The following is a 20,329-nucleotide window of genomic DNA, read 5'->3' on the forward strand; positions in this document are numbered from 1 at the left end:
GCAGTCACAAATTGTAGTTGAATTTCCCCACAAAAAAAACCATCAGGTACAGTCATACCTCATGTTGCGTCCACTTCATGTTGCATCTTTTCGGGTTATGTCCCATGGCAACCCGGAAGTGCCGAAATGGGTTACTTCCGGGTTTCGCCGCATGCTTTGAGTTGCGGGCATTTCACATTACAGATGGGCCTCCAGAACAGATCCCATCCGTAACATGAGGTACCACTGTACGTGTAAGTCTCCTAGATTTCAGCTGTTGAGCTTTAGGGGAGTACATAAAGTGCTCAACTTTAGTTGAATAGTGCCCAGTGTGTTATACAGTTTATTTTGAAGTCAGTGTTAGTTCCATTCCTTCTTAAGAAGACAAAAACCAGCTTCACTAAACTGCCCACTTCTGCTCTCATCCATGAACAAAGGGAGTAATATGATGAGGCACATCATCATCATCAACAACAACAACAACAACAACAAAGAGCTATATTATGATGGGTGAAAGTTTTGAACACAGAAAAAAGTAGTGCATAATGGAATGTTATTTTACATTTACCTTTTATCTACTTTGAAATAGACGACCGTGTGTTGGTGGCAAGGAAAAATAGGTATGTTGCTGTCATTTTAGATTTTTTAATCAAAACGATTCCGCACACACGCACAGGTTTGTTCATAAAGGTTTCAATGTTCCATTCTTGACCCTTAGGTAGAAGGAAACTTGTAAATACATTTTTAAAAACGAAAAACTTCACTTTTTGAGGTCATCATACTGTATTGTTTAAGAAACAAACAACTTTCAACACACAAAAAATATGTAAAGTAACAACAACTGCAGTGTTGAGGTCCTAGGAACTAATAAGTTCTAAAGCTTGAGCTATTCTACATCATAGCTTACACAGTTTTGGGAGCTGCATGGACCAACTGCCCTAAACCTTTTGGGCTTGGATCAGCTAGAAGTCAATATAAATATATTCTAGGGGAAATTGTTTGCTTAAAAGAGGTAGGTTTAAGCTTAATATACCAAAAAAAGATAAACTCAAGCAGACAAGACACACATAGTTCAATGAATACAGCACAAAACAGATTGTAGGTTGCTACTTCTTTTAATTCAAGAACTTTCAGAATCCATTATAGCTTATGAGCCAGATAGTAAAAATGATCCCAAGATCCAATGTAAAATATAGCCTTGGATAAGATATACAAACCATATATGACAAAAGTTAAGCTTTTTAAAATTAGTAATAACTACCCAACTCTTCTTTAATTGAAAGGTATATTCTTTTTTGGCACTGGTCCTGTTGCACCTGCATCTTTTCTTGCAAGCCCCTTTCTATCTAGCATGGCATACACTGTCCCATCTTTCTCCAACTTTGTGAGACGAAAAGATCCCTGCTTTTAACTACTGTCACTAAGAGATGTCCCACGTAGTAGTCACTGATTTGGCCCACTCCATCACATCTTCCCAGTGAGATCAAGAATGTGAGTGATCCTGAAGGGGACACAAAGATTTATAAAGCTATATTATTTACTTTAAGTCATTTATTTAACCCATGCAACCCATTTCATGCAAAGTCCATATTCCCCACTCATAAGAGCTATTGAGGCCTTGTTCACACATTTAATTAGCAACTATTATTTCTCCACCTGAACAATCCCAAGTAAAATGCTCAATAAAGTATGTAATGAACCATTAGTACAAGAGATTGTAGGAAGTCCCCTAAAATAGCAGCTTCAAACTCTGGTGCAGTTATGGAAGCTCCTGTCATACCCCTTGTAATGCACATTTGTCAAAGACGTGTAAGAGAGACATGAAGGCACAAAACAAAACTTACCTGGTGTATAGGTTTTCAGAGGCTTCTGTGTCAGGCTGTTGACAATGTTTGTCACTGCAACATCTGCATGGAGCCCAGCATGGTATGCCATTTTTGGCTCGTTCACATCAGCACAATCACCAATAGCATAAATGTTATCATATCCTTTAACCTGAAGGTACTCATTCACTTGCAAAGCACCATTACTTGCCAGCTTGTCGCCTAATGATGGATGATGGAATTAAATCAGTATGTAGTTCCATTAACTATGTAATTCAGTTTAACCTGTCTTTCTTGGTCTTATGGAAACCATGAACTCTCCACAAGCCACAAAACAACGTTATCTTTATAATATAGATATATCAGAAGTGTCCATTTTAGTATATTTTCTTCCAAAGTCCCAGGTCTAAAAATGATTAAAATACATGCAGAATGTTATCCCTCAATTCAACCCTATGCATGTCTACTCAGAAGCAAGACTTCAGTGGGACTTACTCCCAGCTATGTGTGCATAGGATGTGTGCCTTAATTATCTTCCCAAAACTAGCAGTGGAAGCAGATACTACGTGGTAGGGCCAGCTATATGAATAAAAGGTCACATTTTAAAAGGCATCAACAGTAGCCAACAAATGAATATCGCTAGCATGGCGCCTTCTGAAACTAAGTACAAAGTTACAATTCCAATTTATAACTGAGACATGAGGACTGGAAGAACTATGTTACCTTAAACATGAAGTCAGGGTGGGAAATAACTTACTGAATGCACTGCTGTATGCTGCGGAATTGACTTTTATCCCAGTGCAGAGAATCACCATGTCGGTAACAATCTCTGTGCCTTTGTCTGTCTTCACTATCATGTTCTCTTTGAATTGGTTTAAAGTCAGCGATTGCAGGTTTTCAACTTTCTGACCTGATGTAAGCAGCCAAAAAACAACAAGGACACCATATGTCACTGAACCACTGCAACAATCGTGCTCCCATCCTCTTGTGCTTTAAGGTATTTATTTCTCAAAAGGATGTTGGTTAACTTTAAATTTTAGAACAAGGGTGGGGGGAACTTTTTCAGACAGGGTGCTCAGGAAGGCTGGAATATGTTAAACTGGACACATGGCATGGCCTGCAGAATCCCACAGGTCAGATAAAAGATCTGGAGAACCTACATTCAGTCTCCAACCCTGTTTTATATTTACCATAACTTAAAAGTAACCAAGTGCCCAGTTCAAAACTTCCAATACGGTTTTGTTTAAAAAAGACGTGTTACTAACCCTCCTGGTTATAAAGAAAATCTTGGAACTCTATTATATGAGCAACTTCTAATTATAAAAATTGGGTTGGAACTTGGTCCCAGGGAGGACTTCACATTGTATACAGCTCCTGAGCAAAAACACATTTCAGTTAAAATAAATACACAATATCCTCACCAAGTAACCTGAAGTAAAATAGGAACGAAGTACTGTATAATCTTATGCTTGTCTACTCAGAAGCAACACTCTCCAAGTCCAATGGGAGCATAGTATTCCAACTTACATGAAAGTTGCCATAGTATGTAATCCCCATGAACCACTCTAAATAACATTTTTGAGCAACATACAAAATACAAACACTGTATGTCCTAATTTGACATGTGCATGCATGTTAACCATTTATGCTACTAAAATACGAGCAGGGGCTCAATCCTCTTTGCCAATTGTTCCTGTGTATTATTTTAAAAGTAGCTAAATAAATTACATGAGCATAGTTTCATTGAGATGCACAGTGTATGTATACCAAAGCACAAAAAGAAACTCTTCTGAAGCAATCCTTAATTGGTCTGGAAACGTTTAAGAGGAAAGATCATTTTCAGCTTTCCTAGGAGACAATTACATGCAGTAAATGAGCTATGTACCTACTCAATAAGAGATGTACCCCCTCTTTTAAAAGGGACTCCTTCACCTCCTGCCGAACTCTGGGGAGCACTTCTGCATCTGCCAGTGCAACTTTTGAGTGAATAAGGGTGACCTGGGGACAAAACCACATTGCTGAATTTGTGGGTGTTAACAGCAAAGACTCATTACCTGTCCGCAATATCAATTTATCCAGGTTTTCGATTACTACAGAGGCAGCATTCTCACATTGTGGTAAATCGTAGTAAAGCATGGGTTCCCATGCATGAGCCCCTTTGTTCCTTTTTAGGGAGAAAATAAAATAAAAAGTTGGTGGCTTAGTGTTCCATCCAAATCAGGGATCAAGGTTTGTTTCTCTCAAACCACAATCAGTAGACCTTAGCTTATCATGGTTTGCTTGGTGTAAAAGAAACCACAATTCCTGGTTCAGACACTACACTAAGCCAGGGAATATGGTTAAGTGGGTGCAACTGGTTTCATGCATGGTAAATAGTTTACCTAGTATATCATGACACCTAAATGTGGCCATTGAGAGCCCCTAAAATCATGCAGCTTTTCAAATTTTTGTCTGCTATGCTGGCAACTAGATCTGGATCACTCCCCGCCCCCCGCAAAAGTAAAGCTTTGGCTTACAGAAGACATAGCAAGCTAGAATCCACTACACAGCGAAAGAAAATTGAATCCCTGGATTACAATTCAACATAACAGTAGAACTGGGCAACAACTCATCCAAACTGCAATTTCTCTACTTAAAAAAAAGACCAAAAAAGAGGAATTAGCCAAACCTGTAGCGTTGAGCATACATTTAAAGACAAAGCAATAGAAGAGGAAAAAACACCAAGCACCCATTCACTTTTAAAAATAAAATAATTTGAACTGTAATCCTGTGCATACTTAGCTGGAAGCAAGTCCCAATGAACACAGTGGAACTTGTTCCCAAGTAACCATGCACAAAATTGCAGTTATCTGTTAGGAGGCAGGGGTAAAGAAATGTAAAAAACTATAGAGATATTTAGAATCACACACACAAACATTAAAGAGTCCACATTTATGGCAACCCTCGTCTATTCTGGGGAAATTTCAATTACCAGAGGAATAAAATGGTGAACGGTAGTGTCACTTGTGGCTCCTACCTCTTTGTTGGGATACTTCGTCTTAACCTCCGCAGCCATTTCAACACCAGCAGAACCACCCCCCACAATTACTATGCGGGGAGATTTTTCAACCTTTCAAAACCAGGAGAAACGAGAGAGTTTAGATATTATGTTAATATGTCTTCATAATTTTAAGCAGGATGGTGCCCAACATCTCCACCATTTGGATGTGCATGCCTGGGGATCCTTGGATCTTGCCTGTTTTCACATGCTAACAACGCATCCTGTGGAATTATATCTGTAATATTTTATCTGCACCATCAGAGCGAATTTCAGGAACCCAAAAGTTGTCTTGAAAAATACAACTCTTGAGCCTTCTGGTCACCAAATGGAAACTAGGCATTCCATTTTGGCAACTGTAACCCTGGTTTAAGGAGCCATTTGGTGCCAAGCTTATATGTCTGAGTTTCTGATTGAAAGGGAGTATTTGGACTTGCCCAACTGCCATCTTGCCAGAAGTCAGCCTTAAGTGGCACTTTAGTGAGCCAAGGTAGGTCCATGTACAGACCCTAGACACAGACATACACAAGGTGAAAAGACCAATTTCCCACCAAAAGGAATTTGCAACATCACCTCTTGAACCATGTCCTCGTACGTCTGAATAGCAGACTGCATGTCCATGGGTTTGTCAAATTTTCCTGGGAAAGGCCCATCACTCCCTGTGGCAAGGATCAGGTGGGAATAGCAGAGCTGCTAAAAAGAAATGTTAAAAGAGTGTCAGTCGGACCTTCTTGCAATTCATGTCTACAGGCTACCACAGATTTTAGCCTCAATGCACTCACTTCACCATCATTCAACAGGACATGCCGTTTCTCCAAGTCAATTCCAATTACCAGACCCTGCCGGAAACTGCCTCCAAAGGTCTTGGAGAAGGAGATGAAAGTTTTCTTAGCAAATCCTGCAAAATGATGTATAGAATTTTCAGGACATTAATGGTACTTAAAGAGCAAGACTACAAAGAAGTTAAATATTTAATACGTGTATGGCCTAGTCTATGTGTGTGGCAGGATGAGAAGGTAGAAGCCCAAAGTAATAGGAGTAGACCGCCAGGGGTGCATGTTACATTCAGAGTGTACACCCCCCAAAAAAACCCCTGCAAGTTAAAATAGCAACCTATAACAGAAACAAAAACACTTCAGTCCAACCTACCTGCAGGTCCACACCATGTGTTTAAATCACACCCAGCTGTATTTGTGGAAAAGAGACTGACGAGGTATGATAGCTATCTCCAAATATCTAAAGAGCTGTCACATGGAGCAAGCTTGTTTTCTCCTGCTCTGGAGGGCAGGACCCAAACCAATGGATTCAAGTTACAAGAAAGAAGAAAGAAAGAAAGAAAGAAGATTCTGGCTAAACATCAGGAAGAATTTTCTGACAGTGCAAGCTGTTCGACAATGGAACGGACTTCCTCGGGAGGTTGTGGACTCGCCTTCCTTGGAGTTTTTTTTTGGGTGTGTTTTAAATGTAAGGCATGGATCTGCTCCAGTTTCTAGGTACAGTGAACCTTTTACAAAAGGCAATGCAAAAAGAGAAAACTTAAATAATAAATTAGGGTCCTTTATACCACTACAGGACTTAACCACCTCATTCTGCTGCATGTGTAGACTAGGCCTCAGTCATAATTCTGCCCCACAAACATTAAGGCTCCCAAAACTGCTGTATGAATATACCTACCGTATATTTTTTTCTTCTACCAATGTATTCAGAGCAGTATACAGTGTAAAAAAGTGGCATAAATCACTGTACAACTACCAATTTCTAAAACCAAAGAAAATACAACCAATCCTTCGGATCAACAACACAGAAATGGAACAGAAGAGAAAGGATCAAGGTGTTGCTCAGGTGCCCTCAGGCTTCTCAAGTTGCTAAATCACAGAATTTCAACCCAGTATCCTGAACTGGTTTAATTTTGAAACATTTTCTTGTTAGAGCAGGTCCATATAACTTCTTGTCTCCTCAAACCAATATTGTCACTGTGGGTGCAGTAAACCTCATTATCACTCCCATCTGGGACTGCAAAAACGAAGGAATGTCAATTACAGATAGGTAGCCGTGTTGGTCTGCCATAGTCAAAACAAAACAAATTCCTTCCAGTAGCACCTTAAAGACCAACTAAGTCAGTTCTTGGTATGAGCTTTCGTGTGCATGCACACTTCTTCAGATACACTGAAACAGAAGTTTCCAGACCCTTCTATATAGTGAGAAGGTGGGGAGGGGTATTACTCAGAAGGGTGGTGGGAATGGGTGATTGGCAGATAGCTGTGATGAGCCTGTTGACGACTCTTAACGACTGCAATAGGTCTTACAGGAAAAAGTAAGGGGTGAAAAAAGTAAGGGTTCACCTTTTCACCCCTTACTTTTTCCTGTAAGACCTATTGCAGTCGTTAAGAGTTGTCAACAGGCTCATCACAGCTATCTGCCAATCACCCATTCCCACCACCCTTCTGAGTAATACCCCTCCCCACCTTCTCACTATATAGAAGGGTCTGGAAACTTCTGTTTCAGTGTATCTGAAGAAGTGTGCATGCACACGAAAGCTCATACCAAGAACTGACTTAGTTGGTCTTTAAGGTGCTACTGAAGGAATGTCAAGTACTTCAAGTGGGAGAATCACAGGGTGCTACCTGGAAACTGTGTTCAGCTTAGCAATTCACGCAGCAGCAAAATTTGCCTAAAGATTTACAGGGCATTTAAAATAAAAATAAAAACGTCATTTCCCAGCATATGGCCCTGACAGGAAAGGACCCATCATGTTGTTGGGGACAAGGGCAGGGAGAGAAACAAGTGTAGGGAAAAGAATGAGGCTACATTTCCTGTTATGTGCAGGATTCAGCCTGGTTTTGCCACTTGGAAAGAGGTGTTGATTATCAGGCTCAGTACTTAGTTTCTGAACATAGATCCAAGAGCTCCCATCCTATCTACAAATATTCTCATAGCACACTGGAGCTGTTTGTGGGATGGGTTTTAATGGAGAGGATATATTAATTGCAATTTATCCCTCCAGGCACCCACGTGTGTGGGTTGAACAGAGTTTCAAAATCCCATCCTTGGCAGCGAAATTTATAAAGCATAGGAGTTAAGCTATAAAACTTTGCTTTGAGCAAGTCCAGCTTTGAAGGAAGCCGGCTCTCCCTTCCTTGCTCCACTTAACAATGAATCAGGCTACAACTTGGGAGGTAAGTTTAAAAATATGACTGACTTACTGATCATCTTGCATTGGTTCATAGCAGTGGCAACAATATAAAATATGTATGCAGGGGAAATAGGCATATTTACAGTGTAACCAGCTTCAGGCATCTGTCTGAGCTGGAGCAAGCAAAGGGGATATCTGCCCCCATGGCTGGTTGAAGGAAGAGGGGAACAGGAAGCACTATATGCTCCTTCCTCTCCAGGAGAACGGGAAATGACATCACACAGAGCCCTCTCTACCAATTGTGATTTCAAAGGCCTGAGTAAGCAACACAGCTCTATGGTATAAGCCCCTATCTATGCAATTGGTTTGACCGCTTATCTCCCTTATACAAACTGCCCATATCTTAGAGAAAGAAGCACATATGCTGCTGCCCCCAGAAGGAGAAGCTCACCACTCTGTACGGCAGCCCGGAGAGCAGCGACATTGTGGTGGAAAGCGTCCCTCATGTCCACCAGAACGAAGGGGACTCCCCAGCACTTGAGCTTGCGGGCAGCTTCAATCCCGCCGAAGCCGCCCCCGACTATCACCACCTGCACCGACTTGTCCACAGAGATTTGGCCGCCCATCGCGAAGAGAGCAAAAGCTCTTCAGCCAAGGCAGCTAAAGAAAATGAGAAAAGAGGGGGAAATGCTGTGAAGAGTTCAGCTGAGGAACAGAGATCTACGTACTAATTGCACTAATTTTACTAACCCTAATTTTGCTAATTCTAATTAGATTACTTATTGGTACATGCTGTGCTGTAGATACTTCATAAAGCATGGGATCCAGAAACCATTAGAAAGTCTCAGGACCGCCTGATCCCTGATACACCGGTTCAGTCCCCGGGATCATCCGCAGGAGGCGCGTCCCCGGAGCTGCCGAGGCTCGTTTGATAACTGCAGGGAACCGCCTCCGGCGTCACCAGCCGATTCCAACCGGGACTCAGCGAGCGCCTCTTAGGCAAACTTTCAGCCGTTTGCTGAAAACGACTCTCTTGCTGCCAAGCTCATAAGGTAGGCAACTAACGGAAATGCTTGGTGCCTTCTTCCTTAAAACTGTTATTATTATGGAAAGCTGCCTTGTTTTTGTTTGTTTGCTTTAATGAAACTGCGGCATGCTGCTAAAAAGCTGAGAAGCATATATCGGCCACTATCCTTCGTTGCTAACGGAGCAACGAAATGCCCCCTTCCAAAATACTCGTAAACACTGCCTCGGTCCAAGTCAGGCCTCTCGCAGAAACAATAATTATCATAATTTCCATTTATTATTATCATTTCCGCCCCACAAAGGGAAATCTCTGGAAGCTTTCCGCATTTCCACTTACCTGCAAAATGGAAAGTCTGCAAGCGAGCAGGAAAACGCTGCCGCTTCCGCCCTATTTATTTCCAGGGGACGGAGGCGGGTGGTAGCAAGTAAGCAGCCTGAATCACTGGCCCGCTTTCGATTGCTATCTGCTGGGTAATGACTAAGGAACCGGGCGTCACTCCAGATTTCCCGGAAGACGTTTAAGGAGAGCGCCGTGGTGCACGGCCAACTTCCCTGCCTTCCCCATCTTTCTGCCCCCTAGCGAAGCGCCGGGACTGTCGGCGATCTTGTTTCATAACCGGTCCTGCTCTGCGTGCTTTCTCGGGGAGTCGCCTGAAGTCCATTGGGACTTACTCCCAAGGAAGCGCGCTTTAGGCTGAAGCCTCATGTTACACGGTACGGTCTCCCGGCATTATTTGGAGCAGCGGTAATTTCCAACGGGACTCGCGCCCAACTCTGCGCGCAAACATGTTCCCGCTGTTTTCGCTCCCGGGTTTATGAACGGCAGTCGTTTCGATGGCTTTTATTGGGAGCATCTCCTTCTGGAGTTAACTGCTAACCGCGCTGTATCTGTGAGCTTGCCATGTGGAAAGATAGACAGCATGAATTCTGTATTGGGGACAGCCGGTTATATGCATGCGAATATATTTGCTGCTGTTGGATAACCTGTTTTGAGTTTGCAGCTCAAGAGTGGCCCAGAGTTATGTGGGGACAGCTTGTGTCCCCTGATCGCTAGGACATGTGCTTGGCTCTTAATATGGCGGCTTTTGAGACTTAATGGTGCAACCTTATGTTTGTTTGCTCTGAAGTATCCCCGCAACGGGGTGAGCTCCCGTTGCTCGGTCCTTGCTCCCGCCAACCTAGTAGTTCGAAAGCACATCAAAGTGCAAGCAGATAAATAGGTACCACTCCGGTGGGAAGGTAAACGGCGTTTCCATGCGCTGCTCTGGTTCATCAGAAGCGGCTTAGTCATGCTGGCCACATGACCTGGGAGCTGTACACCGGCTCCCTCAGCCAATAAAGTGAGATGAGCGATGCAACCCCAGAGTCGGCCACAACTGGACCTAATGGTCAGGGGTCCCTTTACCTTTACCTTTAGGCCCCACTGTGTTCAGCTGGGGCTTTCTCTGAGGTAAAAGTACATAGGACTGCAGTTAAAAACCTCTGGCACCTTCACTTTAGGCACCAGGTAAAAACATTTCTTTTCTATCAGACCTTTGGACATTTAATTAATTTGTGGCCTCCTTCAGTGGATTGGGGTGTTAGTTGTGCCATTTTATAAAGATGAATGTGCTGTTTATAACTATGTTGGCTCAGTTTCAGTTTTTGGTTGTGCAATTTTTGGGTGTGTAAATTTCTTTTGTAGCCTTTTTAATCCATGGGTAGGAATAATTGTTGCACCCGAGCAGAGACAAAAGGAGTCAAAACTGTACCCCTTCACTTTGAGATACTTTTCAGAAATAAACCCCCAAACCCAATTAATAAGTACAATGAACAAACTAGACGTTGCCCACCCACTTCCAAGTCTGTCTTCACATACTTAAGGACTAGAAACTTAAAAGAAGATCAAAATTCATGCTCCCTAGCCTGTTACAAGTTTCAGCCCTGGGGTTGCCATCTTTTTACCACCCTTTTTACTGTGCTTTTAATAGCAGCTTGATACGTGGTTTAGTAGGCGACATTTTTCCTCATATAAGGAAAAATGATGAGTGATTGGGCAAACTTGCTTGCTTTGTGTCATTTTTGTATGTTAGGCTACTCTTGAAAGCAGAGAGTCAGCAATTATATTCTGTATTTGAATGGTAGAATCATGGAGTAACTGGGAAGTTAATGGAAATGAATTAATTTTCCCAAGCCTCGATAGGAAAGTGTATGCTGCTGTGTCGTTTTCATTTTTAATTCTGTCCTTTTGCTTATTGTCATTTTTGTTTTTTTAATATATAGTTTTGCGTCAGCAAGATGCCTTGGAAATATTTACTAAGGGGTGAGATATAAATTTATTTAATTAAATGAAATACAAGTAGAAATCAATGGGAGCCAGGCTTACATGGGAGAAAACTAGGCTGTTGTAACTGGAGATATATATGAAGCTGGGACTGTCCCTCCCCGTATACTGAATGATCCCTGCCATCTGCAGCAAGTAAAATACTGCACACAAACACTGTTTTCCACACTGCAACCAATTTATTGAAGCAGCTCTACCTGTGAGCCATGCCCTGGACTCTATTTCCAAGTCCGAGGGCAAAACAGGTGAAAAATTTCCAACACTCAACCTTTCTCCTTGACATGCTAGCTTTCTGTGTGAAGAGAGCTTTTACATGCGGAAACACACCAGACACCTGAAGCCCTCCCTGCTTATAGTCTAAAGAAGTACATATTCCAGTTCAGAAATGACTCTACCATTTGCTTTTTCTAGATGCATAAGGGGCTGTGGTCCTATACCAGGGGTCTGCAACCCACGGCTCCGGAGCCGCATGTGGCTCTTTTACACCTTTGCCGCGGCTCTGGGGCGGATACTAGCGAGGGAAGGAGGCGCATTGTGCGCCCCGAGACTCCCCACTGTGGCGGGCGCTGTACTGGCTGTGACGTCGCATGGGGGCGGTGCGTGCGTTAGTCACGCACCGTCCCGACGTCACCTTCCTGCCCGCCCGCCCGCTACATTGTAAGGGGCCTGTACGCTGGTCACTGCATTGAAAGGGGGCATGTACGCTGGTCACTGTTTTGAACGGGAGTGAAGAACACACACACACACACACACACACACACAAAAAAAGGTAACTTGTTAATTTAATGTTTATTTCTATGAGGAGGAGTAATTCTGAGGGGTCAAACAAAGAAATAATAAAAAAGTGACAAAAAAGTTATTTTTATAATGACGAGTTTTGCGGCTCCCAGTTTTTTTTTCTTCGGAAACGGGTCCAAGTGGCTCTTTTTGTCTTAAAGGTTGCAGACCCCTGTCCTATACCCACTTTTCTGAGAATAAGCCTCGTTTTAATTCATTGGGACTTGCTTCTGAACAGGCGTGTCTAGGATTGCTTTGTACATCAGTCACATATCATGAGATTGAATAGTGTCTTTGCTGCTTTAACTTATGAGCAGTGCTGATCTGTATAAATTTTGGCCACCCACATTTAACCACCCACATTTTTATATAAGCAGATGGCATTGCATTACTGGGAAACATGTTGCATAAGTGTTGTTGCATCCCTCATCCTCTTCAGGGAAGTTCTGTGATGCCATAATGTTAAAAGTAGGCAGATCAAAGGCGCAACACCATATTTTATATGCTGGTGCTCTAGCTTTTATTTTGGGCTAGATAGAATCAGGACCCGGAGTTTAGTACATAGCCTAGGTGTGCACAGTTCTGCAAATCCTCTGAAATGGCTGGCTATAAGTAGTACTGCATTTGTGCCAGTCCAACTTACCAATAAAATGTTGGTTTTCTGAATTTGTGATGAGATTCTTCCCCTTCGCTTCATCATTAAAATATATATCAAATATCATTCAAGTCCTCTCTGAAGGATAATTGACTCTACTGTTAACTGAGGACGTGCTCTGCTTTGCAGAAGGGGAAGAGAAAGTGAGGCTGTGTCAATATTAAAAATACAGATCGCTGTATGCGATAATGTCAATCATTTTTATCAATCCCTATGCTTGCTTAAAGGATGTGTTGTTTTCATTTAATTTAATTGGTCTCCACCCTCAGATCTTGTGATGAAAGGCAAGATATACGCATTTTAGTTAAATAAGGCTGATCTTCTTGGTGAATTCAAAATTGGGAAAGGAGTACAACAAGGCTGTATATTGTCTCCCTGCTTATTTAACATATATGCAGAATTCATCATGCGAAAGGCTGGACTGGATGAATCCCAAGCCGGAATTAAGATTGCCGGAAGAAATATCAACAACCTCAGATATGCAGATAACACAACTTTGATGGCAGAAAGTGAGAAGGAATTAAAGAACCTCTTAATGAGGGTGAAAGAGGGGAGCGCAAAATATGGTCTGAAGCTCAACATCAAAAAAACTAAGATCATGGCCACTGGTCCCATCACCTCCTGGCAAATAGAAGGGGAAGAAATGGAGGCAGTGAGAGATTTTACTTTCTTGGGCTCCATGATCACTGCAGATGGTGACAGCAGTCACAAAATTAAAAGACGCCTGCTTTTTTGGGAGAAAAGCAATGACAAACCTAGACAGCATCTTAAAAAGCAGAGACATCACCTTGCCGACAAAGGTCCATATAGTTAAAGCTATGGTTTTCCCAGTAGTGATGTATGGAAGTGAGAGCTGGACCATAAAGAAGGATGATCACCGAAGAATTGATGCTTTTGAATTACGGTGCTGGAGGAGACTCTTGAGAGTCCCATGGACTGCAAGAAGATCAAACCTATCCATTCTTAAGGAAATCAGCCCTGAGTGCTCACTGGAAGGACAGATTGTGAAGCTGAGGCTCCAATACTTTGGCCACCTCATGAGAAGAGAAGACTCCCTGGAAAAGACCCTGATGTTGGGAAAGATGGAGGGCACAAGGAGAAGGGGATGACAGAGGACGAGATGGTTGGACAATGTTATAGAGGCTACCAACATGAGTTTGACCAAACTGCGGGAGGCAGTGGAAGACAGGAGTGCTTGGCGTGCTCATGGGGTCACGAAGAGTCGGACACGACTAAACAACAACAACAACAACAAAGCTTCATTGAATTAGTGGGCTGAGAGCAGGTCTACACTATACGTAAGCCGCATTCCCCCAAAGAATCTTGGGGTCCGTGGTTTAAGGAACTGTAGCTGGGGGGGGGGGAAACAACTGTTCCCAGGATTCTTTGGGGCGGGGGGCAATGTGCTTTAAATATATAGTGTGCCTACCTACACTTCTAAATAAAGGTGCATCCATTCAGGTTGCCAGAGAAAATTTGTCAGATTATCGCCACTAGGAGGTGTAAGTGACTAAATTGATCTGCAAAACAGAAACCCCTTTTTTGAGTGGAAGCAAAACCATCAGAACCTGTCAAGTCCAGGAAACCAGAATTCGCATCCTTAGCAACTGGTTGAGGGGGGGAAACGGGGGTGATGATTGAGCAACTCTTTGGCAGTTCAGTAGTTGAGGGGGTTTGCAAATGCAACAAGGAATGGAAGCACATTTTTACTAAAATGAATTCCTCCTAGATGTTGTTGGCATCCATCTGTCTTGGGAGATACAGTGGTACCTCGGGTTAAGTACTTAATTTGTTCCGGAGGTCCATTCTTAACCTGAAACTGTTCTTAACCTGCACCACTTTAGCGAATGGGGCCTCCTGCTGCTGCCGTGCCGCCGAAGCACGATTTCTGTTCTCATCCTGATGCAAAGTTCTTAACCCGAGGTACTATTTCTGGGTTAGCAGAGTCTGTAACCTGAAGCGTATGTAACCTGAGGTACCACTGTAATGGAGTGCGCCTCCAGGGGTGAAATCAAACCACTGGAGAATCACAGTGCCTGAAGTGACCTCTCTAGGGCGCAAGCCTGGCCAGTGTCCTGGATAACTTTAATATGCAGGTAGGCTAAAATTATAATAGTGCATTTGCTATATTTTGCATTTTCGCTCCTTCACAGCATTTGCCTGCCTATAGCTGAGCAGCATAAGACAAAAAGGTATGAAAGACACAAGGCTGGTTCTATCCTTGGAAGTCCTTCATTGCAGCTGGATTTATTGTCCCAAGTCAGTGTGCATAGGATTGCATCCAGGAACTCGTTTATTGTGCATAAAATTTGACACATACCTATATTTAAAGAACACTCCCCAAGATCCCCTTCAAACACTTGGCAAAGATGAGATCCTGTCTCCCCCCACCCCCCCGCACAACAAATTTTAAAAGCCAATGAAATTTCAGCTCTGGACCCGAATCAACAGGGATGCTTGGCCAATATAAAAAAACTGAGCCCAAACAAAACAGCTGAACTAAAAGAGAGTTTTGTGAATAAAGGGGAAGTGTAAAGGAACAAACTAGCAGCAAGTGGAAAGTAACTTGGAATACAGAAGTCACTGTGGTCAAATGAGACCTTCTCCCCCTCCCTTCCTCCCACCCGCTGGGCTCACTGCAGGTGTTTTTCTTTCCAGGCTTTACAAATATTGTTGCATACCTGCTTGTTTTGACGTTATTTTCCCACTGCAGCCTGCAAACAGGCACCCTCAGTCAACAGCCAGTATGCTTCAGAGCTCTGTTTGTTTTCGTTCTGTGGACTATTTAAAAGATAAGTATTTAGCCTTGAGAAGGAGGAAGGAGCTAAAAATGGTTTGAGTCTCCCGTATTTGAATCACAGAAAAATGCGTTCAGAAGTTCCTGAATTGCCCAGTTGTTATATCGAGTACAACTCTCTCGTTCAACTGTTCCCCCAGTTATCAGCAACAGAACCTCAGCATGTCAAAAATAAAGGAAAGGAGAACATGCACACATGATCAATTCACATAAGAGCAAGAATGTATTGTTTGTGCATCAGGACAAAACAGTGAAAGCATTGTCTTCCCTTCAGCAAAATGTCCTAAACCAGTGTGGTGTGGTGGTTCGAGTGTTGGACAAGATGTGGGAGGCCAGGGTTCAAATCCTTACTGAGTCGTGAAGTTTGTTGGGTTACCTTGAGCCAGCCACTGCCTCTCAGCCTAGCCCACCTCACAGGATTGTTGTGAAGATAAAATGGGGCAAGAGAGAGAGAACCATGTTTGCCATCTTGAGCTCTTTGGAGGGAGGGAGGGATCTAAATGTAATCATAAATAAGATCCGTTTCCGTTTGGACCTTAGTTTCACTCTTGCACGAGGCTGCGATTTACATTTTTGGGTTTTTTGCAAGAATTATTGTCTGCTATTTAATTTAGAAACAGCTTTTCATGGTGTCCAACAGCAAATCGCAACAATAGATAACCCACACACTAAGAGACAGAAACAACAGCAGCCTCAGCGATAATAAAACAAGCAAACACATCTGTGTGAAAGTTATCTGCAGTTGAAAGCAAGTTCACTGTTCCCTAAAAAACGTGAGGCAGCTTGAAAGTGGTGCCTTCTTCTGGTTTTGTGGCCATGGCCTCAGTTCCCTGCCCTCAGGCCAGGCTCCCGTATGGTGTTGGCAGCTGGGAAGGGTGATTTAGGGTAAGCTGAAAGCCGTACTCCAAGCTGAGGAGCACAAACTGTGTTGAAGGGTGGAGAAACTGACTAGCTGGGTATGTAGTGCAAAATCAGGGGTGGGACCTGAGATGCATTTAGATGTAAGTGGTACCTCGGGTTATGTACTTAATTCGTTCCGGAGGTCTCTTCTTAACCTGAAACTGTTCTTAACCTGAAGCACCACTTTAGCTAATGGGGCCTCCCGCTGCCGCTGCGCGACCGGAGCACAATTTCTGTTCTCATCCTGAAGCAAAGTTCTTAACCCAAGGTACTATTTCTGGGTTAGCAGAGTCTGTAACCTGAAGCGTATGTAACCTGAAGCATATGTAACCCGAGGTACCACTGTATCAAGATCTGGTCTCACGAAGTAAAAAGTGACCAGAGGTTGAAAGTTTGAAAGTTCCCAACTCAGGCCCCTTAGCATTTGACTTTCCTGTTAGGAAGATCACATTGAAAAGAGAATGGGGGAGAGAAGCCTGAAGTAAAGAAAGAAATCCATGCCTGCCTAGTTACACAACCCACCACTCTTCAGGGCAGGATTTAAAAACAGCCCTTCATTTATAGCTTTCCCTCCCATTGCTAATGTCCCTGTGGTTGATCAAAGAACACCAGCCAGTGGATTCACACCCAGACCAGTTTGTCTTTGTTTTATTGGCTGTGGACATCTGTTAATTGTATGTGTAATGTGAACGAGGCCAGCAATCTGACAAGAACGAACTCATCTTTGCAAGCAAACAGAAAGGAAGGGAAATGGCTTGGGTTAGGTTCCAGAAAAGCATACGAAAGGAGTTCATGTAGGTGTTTTCAAGTAGGATTCCAAGTGAGGAACCAGCCATTACTTGAACAGTACCCAGGCCTGGCAAGCAGCTGCCAGGAGCTCAGAACTGTGGTGAAGCCTACCAATGCTGATAGCTGCCCTGAGGCCCACTTGCTAGGTGGCTGGGTCTGCAAACCATCGCTCTCCAAGGTTTCAAAGAGGGGACATTTCTAGCGGGAGTTGGAGATGCTGGTGATTGAACCTTGGAGTTTCTGCTTTACCACTGATCATAACTCTGCCATGAGCTATGGTGCTTTTGTTGGAAGAATTAGTAGGCATGGGAATAGTTTTGCGCCTGTCTATCCTGTCCATAGGCACGCAGGTGGCGCTGTGGTCTAAACCACAGAGCCTAGGGCTTGCCGATCAGAAGGTTGGCGGTTCGAATCCCCGCGACGGGGTGAGCGCCCCTTGCTTGGTCCCTGCTTGTGCCAACCTAGCAGTTTGAAAGCACGCCAAAAAGTGCAAGTAGATAAATAGATACCACTCTGGTGGGAAGGTAAACGGTGTTTCCGTGCGCTGTTCTGGTTTGCCAGAAGTGGCTTAGTCATGCTGGTCACATGACCCGGAAGCTGTCTGTAGACAAACACCGGCTCCCTCGGCCTATAGAGCGAGATGAGTGCACACCCCCAGATTCGTCCGAGACTGGACCTCACGGTCAGGGGTACCTTTACCTTTACTTTTATCCTGTCCATTGGTTCTCCCCTACAATTGCCCCCTATCAGCTCTCACTCGCATTATTTATTACTATAATAAAGGTAAAAGGACCCCTGACTGTTAGGTCCAATCGTGGGGTTGCGGCGCTCATCTCACTTTACTGGCCGAGGGAGCCGGTGTACAGCTTTCCAAGAAGGCTGTAGAGGTGTTGGGTGAACCTCCACTCAAGTCCCTTTCATGTTTTTCAGCCGAGGAACTGCTCCCAGAGACCGATCATATAGCAGCAGCACCCACTGTGCACCTGTTTCTTCTCTCACTGATCAATTGATGAGCCGCTTTTCACATTCAAAAAATCAGCGAATGGCAAACCTCATGGACAGCTGAATCCATTTTTTCCCACATCCTAGTCCAACACACCAACCACTAGGCCAGGGGTCAGCAAACTTTTTCAGCAGGGGGCCAGTCCACTGTCCCTCAAACCCTGTGGGGAGCCGGGCTATATTTTTTTGTGTGGGAAAAGAACAAATTCCTATGCCCCACAAATAACCCAGAGATACCTTTTAAATAAAAGCACACATTCTACTCATGTAAAAGCACCAGGCAGGCCCCACAAATAACCCAGAAATGCATCCAGTTCTGGGCACCACAGTTCAAGAAGGACACTGACAAACTGAAACGTGTCCAGAGGAGGGCTACCAAAATGGTCAAAGGCCTGGAAACGATGCCTTATGAGGAACGGCTAAGGGAGCTGGGCATGTTTAGCCTGGAGAAGAGGAGGTTAAGGGGTGATATGATAGCCATGTTCAAATATATAAAAGGATGTCACATAGAGGAGGGAGAAAGGTTGTTTTCTGCTGCTCCAGAGAAGCGGACACGGAGCAATGGTTCCAAACTACAAGAAAAAAGATTCCACCTAAACATTAGGAAGAACTTCCTGATAGTAAGAGCTGTTCGACAGTGGAATTTGCTGCCAAGGAGTGTGGTGGAGTCTCCTTCTTTGGAGGTCTTTAAGCAGAGGCTTGACAACCATATGTCAGGAGTGCTCTGATGGTGTTTCCTGCTTGGCAGGGGGTTGGACTTGATGGCCCTTGTGGTCTCTTCCAACTCTATGATTCTATGATTCTAAAAGGACACATTCTACTCATGTAAAAACATGCTGATTCCTGGACCGTCTGCGTCCTTAGAAGGCGTCTTTTCTGAGCAGCTGCATGGAAGGTTAGTAACACCTCTTGGAACAGCCCAATCCAGGAGATATAGGAGGGGCAACAGCATCCAAAATAAGCAGCCCAAGGCCTTTGGCTAAAAAGAGGGCACTGAAAAGTACACAGGTTGTGGGTTTCCTCAGAGTCTGTTGGGCCTGTAGTTCACCACACACCAGAGCTTCCCTTTTGGCTGGGCTGGACACCGACCTGGGCTTCCAAGAGAAAGAAACCTTTTATGTACATGAGAGATATTTTGATTCATCCCAAAGCTGTCCTGTCTCCATTTCTTTCCAACTCGGGGGGGGGGGGATCCTTCATTTTATTTATTTGCCTTACTGCATCATAGGAAGACTAGCAACTTCTAAGAAGACTTAGACAGCAACTTCCTGTCAACATTTCACAACAGAATGTACCTTTCCTTCATGTCCCCACTGCAGCAAGGAAACGGCTGTGGTATTCAAAGGACCTGCTGGCTTTCAAAAACTTGTTACACACCACAAACCTTCCCAGCAACTAAAGGACTTTTTCTCAGAACCTTCATATACAATCTACCTTGTAATTTTGTCTGAAGAAAGCAATTTCTTGGATTTGTCTTGAGGTCTATTCATTTCATAAGATCTGTATACTGCTTGCCTTTAACAAAATTTCAAAGCAGTTTACAAAGAGCTACAGTTCCCAGCACCCTTAAACTATAGTTCACAAGATTCTTGCGGGGGGGGGGGGAGAGTCATGTGCACTTTGAATTTATGGTGCAAAAGCATGATTGTACTTCAAATTCATGTTTCTTGTTTAATGTGGGTGGTAGTGAATAAAGTTTTGCTCAAGAGTAGACTCACTGAAATTAATGAACCTTTGCAATGTCCATTATTTCCAGTGGGTCTACTCTGGGTAAAATATAATTGATTACTACCCTGTATTTCTATCCTGCAGTCAGGCCCTGATAGCCTTGGGTCACCTGTTCCACATTTATTATTAAGATTACAAAATAAGAAATCATACTTTGAAATACTGAGCAGGCAGTAAGCCAGCTGCTCCCTAGTTCATTCTGCACATAATTTTTTGTGTGAACCTGGCATTCTCCCTATTGGACATTAGAGGCCACTGTTTTACCATTCTTACCAGGCAACTTGTGATACAGATCTTTCTTAGGGTAATTCTGGGTGGCCGGTTTATTGTGGGGTCAGTACTGTACATGCACACAAATTA

At 43.5% G+C, this 20,329-nt stretch overlaps 1 protein-coding gene across 2 annotated transcripts; it reads right to left on the reverse strand.

Annotated features, from left to right (window-relative positions):
- Window positions 1-1,075: 1,075 nt before the first annotated feature.
- Window positions 1,076-9,571, reverse strand: AIFM2 (AIF family member 2). Of its 2 annotated transcripts, XM_081861938.1 has the most exons (9): window positions 9,336-9,571; window positions 8,424-8,632; window positions 5,622-5,737; window positions 5,413-5,532; window positions 4,819-4,911; window positions 3,692-3,800; window positions 2,560-2,712; window positions 1,824-2,024; window positions 1,076-1,480 (listed from the first exon to the last, which is right to left on the reverse strand). In XM_081861938.1, the coding sequence occupies exons 2-9, from the start codon at window positions 8,596-8,598 to the stop codon at window positions 1,326-1,328; spliced, it is 1,122 nt and encodes a 373-aa protein (XP_081718064.1). In that variant the 5' UTR covers window positions 8,599-8,632; window positions 9,336-9,571; the 3' UTR covers window positions 1,076-1,325. The 2 variants fall into 2 exon arrangements, with proteins under 2 accessions (XP_081718064.1, XP_081718065.1); XM_081861939.1 differs by lacking the exons at window positions 8,424-8,632; window positions 9,336-9,571 and adding an exon at window positions 8,043-8,168.
- Between the last annotated feature and the right edge of the window lie 10,758 nt (window positions 9,572-20,329).

The sequence above is a fragment of the Podarcis erhardii genome (assembly GCF_964252035.2).
Source record: "Podarcis erhardii genome assembly, chromosome: 5".
In the NCBI taxonomy this organism is placed as follows: domain Eukaryota; kingdom Metazoa; phylum Chordata; class Lepidosauria; order Squamata; family Lacertidae; genus Podarcis; species Podarcis erhardii.